Here is a 9,329-nt window from a genome sequence, read left to right as displayed (position 1 = left end):
TTAAGTTACGTTAACGTAACTTAACGTAGTTACGTTAACGTTAACGTTAACGTACGTTACGTACGTACGTTACGTACTACTACTACTACTACTACTACTACTACTACTACTACTACTACTACTACTACTACTACTACTCTCTCTCTCTCTCTCTCTCTCTCTCTCTCTCTCTCTCTCTCTCTCTCTCTCTCTCTCTCTCTCTCTCTCTCTCTCTCTCTTTCTCTTTCTTTTTCTCTTTCTTTCTTCCCGCGTGTTGATTAAGTTGAAATTTATTATTAAACCATGCCGATATGTATTCCCGCGCACAACTTTACGACGAGGGGCTTTAATTTCCTGAGGAACGCACATTAATCATTTATCGGTGATTAACTCGTAGAGCCGCCGATAAAACCGAGAACAGTCCTCGATATTATACACAACGACGATATTATACACAGCGAAAAGTCGACATCAAAACTTTTAAATATTTCTTGTTATGAGAGCACTATTCGTTTAAGCCTATTTTAATTAACGATCTACAATTCATGTAGATAAATAAAAATTTTTCGAAAAAAATTCTAAATATTTATAATATGCCGTACATATAATACAAAAGAACATTCGAAGAATTATTAAAATATACATATATAAAAATAACGATAAATAAAATTATAGAGTTAATTGAATAAATATATATAGATAATAGCATGAGAAAATTTTTTAAATCATGATTCGCTATTAATTTTGTGATTTATAAATATCCTAATATTTTGCACCAGTAACTGTAATTTCATTCATATAGCTTGTTTTATTGCTTCTTATTTTATTAATATAAAATAATACTTATCGAGACGTAGAATACGGATTAGCATACGGAGAATTTTTTCACAAACTAATAAGTAATATAAATTCAGAGTATTTAAAAAATCATTCAGAAATCATTCAGCATTTATATTGTAGATTAATACACGCATCATGTGAGTAAAAAAGTAAAAAAGCCTTAGTAAACATAGGTCAAAAGCTTAACTGTTTCTGAGATATAAACAATTTTGTATGTTAATAACTGACTTACTATCTCTTCTATATGTATTCATAAAAAGAGAGAAATTGAGATAAGTAGCACTGATAGCCTATTTGGAAGAATTACAGGTCCAATGAGGTAATCGCTCATAATATCCAATGGTTGGTTGATATCAATTTACTGATAAATTTCGTGAAATTTTTAATTATAAAGCGTGTATGAAAATTGAGTCAGAACATTCAAGACGCGATTTGTAAACCACTGACTAAAATCTTCACGTCGCACGATACGTAGAAGCCAATAGTCAGTTATGATAACATACAAAATTGTTTATATTTTAAAAACGATTTAGTTTTCGATTTATATATTCATAAAGCTTTTTTTTTACTCTATAACTGTTCTATCTACCATATAAAGGCTGAATGGTTTTTTAATATCCTGTATATAAAGTGTATTAAAATTAATAATTATTGGAATTTTTATTTCAAGCATTATATGGTATGGAATATTATAATATGGAATTTTTATTACATATATTGGTATAATAATAGTAAGTACTAACAGGATTTGTAGTCAAAAGTGGAAATAGATATTTATCTTTTTCTTGTACTTTAGAGGGAGAAAGTATCATCCTAGATTTGCAAAGTTAACACGTCGTTTTTAATTTTGTTTTATATTATAAAAAATGCGGAGCTTTTTTATTTTTACAAGGAAAACTATATGAAAAGAAAGAATCTCTATAAAAATTGTCATTATTTTTTTATATTAATAAAATATCGTGAAATTTTGCGGATCCCATTTTGGGGTATTCGCATAAAATACTTGACTAAATTCTTTGATTAACTTACCGGTAATAAACTTGTAAAACATAAGTTTCTGTATTGTTAACAAAAATTAATAGGATTATTAATTTATTAACAATAATATAATTATTAATTATTGTTTAATAAATCGTTGTTTAATAAATAATAAAAAAATTAATTTAGAGATAATAAATTAGTTACAAAATTTATTGTAATAGTAGAATTAATCAACAAATTAAGTTAATCGAAATTCCGTCGAAATCTGTCTTAAAAAAATACAACTAATGCCCGTTTAACTTGGTTAAGCTTGGTTTAATTTACTTTTTTTCTAATATTAAGAATTAGAAAAGGATAAAGAGAAGAGGAAGTTAAATCGAGAATAAAATTAATCTACATTAGTAAAAAAAAATAGACATATTATAATTAATAATTATGGAACAAGATAAATGTCCGTTGCCTGCGTCCACTGCATTTTGATGCACTTCATCAAAGAAAACATGGAGTGATTTCAATTGACTCCGAATATTTCAAATCACGCGAAGGAAGCAAATTACAAGTACCGATATAATCTACGCACAATTTTATTGTTTTTACTACGAACATTTTATGAAATGCTGCTAATTCTTTCTAGTTTTTCTGGACCATTTTTAGAAAATAACAATCTCAAAGAAAAATTTTTACGAGCAATTTGAAAGTGATCCCTTTACAATTCGCGACTACAGCACGTTTCGCGACTAATGTTTATTTTTACCAATATAGATTAACTTTAATCTCGATTTAATTTACTTTTCATCTTTTTTCAGTTTTAAGAATTGGAAAAAGATAATTAATAAGTTAAAAAAGAGATTAAGGTTATCTAGATAGATAGAAATGGATATAAGAAGTATACCCGTTGCTATCAATGTAGATTAACTTTAATCTTGGTTCAGTTTACTTTTAATCTTTTTCCAATCCTAAGAATTAGAAAAAGATGAAGAATAAGTTGAACCAAGATTAAAATTAATCTATGTTAAAAACGGACCTCCTTCATCAATTTTGATTAACACTAACTCTGAGGTTGATTCAATCACGATTGTCAACATAAAAACTAAACGCTACAGTATCTCAGAGAAAGAGAGAAAATAAATTCTGTTATATTGAATTTCCGTTTCCTTCTATGAGTACGAGATTAATGAAAGAGGTAATTATACAGAATAGATCGCGCAGTTTAAAAATCAATAAAATTAGGCTTATTCGACGCGTTTTTGAAACGGAAGAATCTGACAGAAATAAGTGTCGCTGTGCTCCGCGAACCGAGATATTAAGTATTAAAGTTGATTACTATTAACTCAACAAATGAGAATGGATTAAAATGGATTGAAATTTTTTTTTGTCCGAATGCGTATTTTAAATAGCGAAATACTTTTTTTTGGATTTGTTTGGATTCAATTGGATTGAAAAACTGCATTTCCTATTCAAAATTTTGAATTGAACAGTATTCACAATGTGTTGTTTGTGCACAGAAAAAGTTAATATTAAAGTTATTTGGGCGTAATTCCTAAACGCAACCTATCACAGTATTTCGCGGCGGACAGACTTTTTAACCTCAATTATTTAACTTTAACGCTTAATATCTCGGTTCGCGAAGCATAGCGACGCTTATTTCTGTCAGATTCTTTCGTTTCATGCAAAAACGCGTCAAAGCCTAATTTTATTGATTTTTAAGCTGCGCGACCTATTCTGTATAATTACCATGAAAGAAGCCCTTATTTTGATTGAACTCCAATTTAATTTGACCGAATTTAATTTAATCAACGACATCAATCGGCAGATTCTATTTGTATATTTCATCGTTCCTAATCTCTTATTTTTCTTTCTATGTATCGAAAGATACATAGAATTAATAATTAATCATATTAAACGTTAACAAAATATTTCGAATATCACAGTAATAAGTATAATGGTTTAATTCAGTTTAATCGCCGCTGACATAGTATAAGTATATACAATATAGACTGAACTTTTTATGATCTTCAATTTTTAGTGCGCGTCGGTTTCCAACCATGGCTGCCTTCAGTAAGCTGAAATTGCAGATTAGGTTAGCTGGTTAAGTTAGGTTAGGCTAGGTTAGGTTAAGGTTAGCTGGTTAGGTTAGCTGGATCTCTTTTCCATAAAATTAATTAATTAATTATTAAAAATTAAGTTTTACTTAAAAAATTTAATCAAATTTTTTTGAGACGCGAGATATTGTGTAGACTGTTATATTTGTATACGATAAAGTATTTTCGCAATAAAGTATGCATTTGTGTATGTATTATTAAATTACAACTTTATATTTAATTACAATTTTCATACAATATATTATTTTTTCGTACATAATTATTCAATTCAATTACAATTTTCATCAATTTTATTCAATCTATATATTTAATCAATTATTATTTTTAATTTATTTATTACTGTTTAATATTATTATTATTAATGTGAATATTATCTTTATGTAATGAGTTCGTTAACATTATAATTATTATAATTCTGATTTAAAAATACTCACTATAAATAATTTTTATCATGATCGAATTATGTCTTTTTTTTTAGAAAAATCATTCTATAGCTTTATAAAAACTCAAATTTATAAGCACCTTTTTAATTGGCACAACATTCACAACATGGCGGCGAGTCATGAGATCACTACATCAAAAGTACCGACGCTCGGTGCTTATACTATATACTTATTCATAATCAGACCTTGTACTTAGGCTTAAATTTATCTTTAGATGCTCAGCAGCCAATGAAATAATTCATAGAGTATCTAAAGATAAATTTAAAGAAGCCTTAAATATAAAGCCTATAAATACGAGTATTATATACGAGAGACTATAAATACGAGTATTATATGCCGCTGAAGTCTGCTGGTCAAAAGTTGTATCAACTGCTTATGATGCAAATAGACTATTCATGATAATCATGATGCTAATATTATCTACTGCGATCTCAAAATATCGAAGAGTTTATACTCGTATTCATAGGCCTTATATTAAGGCTTCCTTAATTAAATTATGTCTGACTATGAATACGGGCATTAAAGTCACGTGATGCGATATTATCGCAGCTGCTTCTTGTCGCAGTGATGCCATCTGAAAATCTGAAATATGTCCACATGTGGTTAATCTAACCTAACCTCATAAAACTTGTCAAACCAAAATAAATTTAATAATTCGAAAACAAATACGAAATTTTTATTTGTATATATATTTCTCGGATTTCTTTGTATGTTATTGATACAACAATTTTACACAAGAAGTTAATGTTTTTCATCGATAAATTAGAGATTACCAATATACATCAAAAGGAATACAGAAATGACTGAACAGGAAGAACTTGTCATTTGCGTGCCCGGTAATTATTTATGGATTTTTAGCGATGTCAATTTGCTTCGCAAATATTAAATTAATTTTGCAATATTTTTTCAAGGCCAAAGATTATGTGTAGCCGATAAGAGTAATGTAGCTGGTGCAGGGACATACGAGCAGCAGGGTTACATCTATTCGAAACTCGCTGGCATTGTAAAATTAGTAACAGACGACAAAGTAAAAATCTTCTGTGTTTGTATTTAACTCTCCTGAACTGACTTCAAAACCTAACAATTATACTGGATCTATGAGACCTATTTAATTTATGTTGACTAAAAGATACTAATTAATTTCAAGGAATCAAAATGACAGACTTTGTATAAAAAAAGAATTAGTACTAAGTTTATTTCAATAGCAATAATTCAAATTTGCAGATATAACATTATGAGTACTCATAATCCATTCTTGTTTTAAGACTGTATTAAGACTGTATTATGTAATGTCTTAAGATTTTATTAATGTAGCCTTCTGATAGATGATATTCATAGTCCGTTTTTATTTCAAGACTGTCTTAAGTAATAGCTTAAGATGCTAATACGGCCCCCTCTGATTGGTTCAAGACTTCTTAAGACTATACTTAAGACAATATTGAATATAAAATAATATTGAATATAACTGACTATGAATGACATTTTAAGACTATACTTAAGACAGTCTCAAATATAAGAACTGATTATAAATACTGGCCGAAGAATAATTAAATACGACCAAATCCACTGTCAAATCCAAAAGAATATAATTGAATAGGTCCAATAGACACATGTTAGCTCTAGATGGTTAATATACTAGAATGGATCTTTCAAATAGTTTTAAATAGTTTTAAGATATTTCTACCTTAATTTTTCATTCTCTGATTAATTTATGATACTTAATAATATAAAAATAATATAAAAATTCTATTTTTCTAACTATGAGTAATCACTGATGGTATGATTTTGTAATGAGTAACTTTTAATATCACTCGTATAAATCAATTTAGTGATTAATTATAGTTTGAAAAACACAATTTTTATATCAAGTTAAGCCATGTTAAATTTAAATCATACATTAATCAGATAATGAAAAATCAAGTCTAAATCTTACATTATTATAGACTCGTACAGTGGAAGTACATAGTATAACGGAACAAAGCATCGTTCCTGCACCAGGAGACATTGTGACGGCCATGGTCACTGTAGTGAATCAAAGATTTTGTAAATGCAGTATCAAGTGCGTAGGTGACATAGTGTTGACGAGACCTTACAGAGGAATATTGAGAAAGGAGGATGTTCGAGCAATTGACAAAGACAAACTAGAGATGTACAAGTGCTATCGACCTGGAGATATTATTCTCGCGAGAGTTGTATCCTTTGGCTTCGCTCTAAAACTAAACTTTCAAGGATTAAATCTATAATTTTTCTTATACTTCTTGATAGATGCCAATGACAGAAATACACTCTTATCAATTAAGCACCGCAGAAAATGAGCTAGGAGTAGTTATAGCTCACAGCGACGAAGGTAAAAAATCAGTATATATTCCCTTTGTTGACTTATTTTAACTTGTTATCTTACAGGTGTAGTTATGGTACCAATCAGTTGGACACAAATGCAATGTCCAAAATCTTTAAGTAAGGAATTCCGTAAAGTTGCTAAAGTTGTACCAGAACACATCGCGGCAGAACAAATTGAATAATAAATTACGAGTAATCAACTTTTCGACTATACGATAAATTTTAGATAATTATAAATTTTTATATATAAAAGATTTATATAAGTGAATATAATTTTTATATATTATTATTAAAGATCAATAATTTGAAGCAACAAATAAAAATGTTATCAAATATTTGAATTGAAATCCTTTTATTTTATTTTTTTTTTATTCATTATACACAACCTTGGCCATAAAGTCTAATTTTATCTATTGCATTGCTATTAATATAATCCTGGTGAAATTCTTTCTTATAATTTTTCAGAACTTTTATATAAAGCACTGTCACAAATTGATGTAAATGTTCTATCTAGAGCTAACAAAAAATAAATTAAAAAACAATTTTATTGAAAAATATTTTTATAACAATTTTAATATTTTATTTAATCCTCTTTTGGTTTTTATTGCCTTTTTTATTGACTTTTTTTTCAAAAACTCAATAAATTGAGATTGCTTTATACCTGCCACGGATGAATATATTTAAAATTTTTTTATGTATATCTTTTCCCCACTTCTTCTGTTGATTGGCATTTCGTAATAGTGGCAGCACTGTCAGTATTTTAATGTAAATATTGTATCGATGAATGAATGCTTGTTTATAGTGTTTAATTTTCGTTCGAATATTTTACATTATATTGTCATTTGATAAAGTAGTGACACAAATAAGCAAAAATGGCAGAAACATCATTTTTTAAACCGTCAGATACTGAATCATTGAATTACACTCAGGGTAAGCACTCATTGTAATTTATGAGGTTATGTATTCGATTTATATGTGTATATACAATAGAAATATATAGATAAAATTTATAATATTCTATATTGTAATTGTTATCTTATCAAAACTCATTAGCGCAAATAGAATTAATGCCAAATAAATATGGCAGCCTATGAGCTCAATATTATTAAATTGCTTATTAATTTCATTTGTGATATTTTTATTTAGGACTGTGTTTCAAAACTGAAAATTAAATTCGATGTGCAGTTTGCAGAATTAAATATGATATAAATTCTCATCGAATTATTTAAGCACCGAAGATCTAATTTGACCATTCAAGGCTTTCATTTCCTAGTTATTGTGTATTCACATTACGATTTTAAAAGATATTTTGATAAATTCAACATTATTAGCTAATTTTATCTATTGCATTATTGTTAATATAATGTTTGCGTACTTAATGAAATTTTTTTTTACTATACATTAAATTCTTTATATAATTTTTCAGAGAATTTTTTAGAGTTTCTATATAGTTCAATAAGTTTTTAAAAATTTTCAAATTTTCTTTTGTACAAATTAGAACATTTTTCAGAAACATTCTGCTAAAAGTATTCATCTTTTCTAGAATTTTTCAGATATAAATTCAAATATAAATTCTGAAATACATTATAAGATTTCTAAGATACAACATTCTATAATTTCTGAAGATTTATAAAAATTTAAAAATATTTAAAATATTTTTCCAGAAATCTTTATAAAGATATTTAAAGATATGACAAATTCTTAAAAATCTTATGAGATATTATGAAAATTTTTTTCTTAGGATATTGACAAATAACTTCATATTAAATGCAGTTATTAAGTAAGATTAATTATGCTTTACACAAAATAAATGTTAAATGAAGTTGAATGGTTTGTGTAGAAATTCGGCAGATGATGCATGGGTTTGGTGATAGCAGTGAACCATTGTTCGAATCTGCAAAGATTATAGAGGATGTCGTGCTACAACAAATGAAAATAATTGTCAGAAGAGCTTGTGAAATAGCAGACAGACGAGCTAATTCGAAAAAAAGTAATATTATTAATGGAGAAGATCTTCTCTTTTTATTGCGTAAAGATAAGATCAGACTTCAGCGCATTGTGAAATATCTTGGTAAGTTAACAGTAAAATTTTTGAATTATAAGGTCTATTTTTTATTATTGCACTATAAACTTTCAATTTTGCTTTCGCTAAATTTTAAATATATAGAATGTATTTGAAATAACTCCCACTAATCATACAATGCTATTCCTAATAAAAAACTGAGTCGGAAAGTCCTTTACTATTTTGTAATTTTCACAATAATTAAAGAGATATTAATTTTGAAAGATAGCCGAATAAAATCGATGTATATTACAATTTTAAGATATTCTTCAGTATTCTTTATGAAATATCTTGAAGATGTTTCTTAAAAAACTCTTAAAGCTAACTTAAAGTTATGTCTTATGCATCGATTTTAAACATTTGCTCATTGAGTGATTAAAGAAAAATATTGCAAAACTTGCAAAATGGTAGAGGACTTTTTGACTCAGTTTTTTTATTAGAAATAGCACTGTATGATTAGTGAATGTTATTTCAGATACACTCTGAATATATATCTATTTCATTTGAATTACATTTTTAATTTATTTTAAATACAAGTGTACTTCATATATATATATATATATATATATATATATATATATA

At 27.2% G+C, this 9,329-nt stretch overlaps 1 protein-coding gene across 1 annotated transcript in view; it reads left to right on the top strand.

The window, feature by feature from the left end:
* Positions 1–5,144: 5,144 nt before the first annotated feature.
* Positions 5,145–9,329, top strand: part of LOC105622097 (transcription initiation protein SPT3 homolog) — a 5,288-nt gene continuing 1,103 nt past the window's right edge. Inside the window, exons 1-5 of the mRNA XM_012203566.1 lie at positions 5,145–5,181; positions 5,257–5,372; positions 6,289–6,537; positions 6,611–6,692; positions 8,526–8,756. Coding sequence (XP_012058956.1) covers positions 5,145–5,181; positions 5,257–5,372; positions 6,289–6,537; positions 6,611–6,692; positions 8,526–8,756 — 715 coding nt within the window. The remainder of the gene's footprint in view (positions 5,182–5,256; positions 5,373–6,288; positions 6,538–6,610; positions 6,693–8,525; positions 8,757–9,329) is intronic.

This window comes from Atta cephalotes, assembly GCF_000143395.1.
Source record: "Atta cephalotes unplaced genomic scaffold scaffold00001, whole genome shotgun sequence".
NCBI classification, from domain to species: Eukaryota; Metazoa; Arthropoda; class Insecta; order Hymenoptera; family Formicidae; genus Atta; species Atta cephalotes.
The sequence above is the reverse complement of the archived record's forward strand: the minus strand, read 5'-3'. Positions and strand labels throughout refer to the sequence as shown.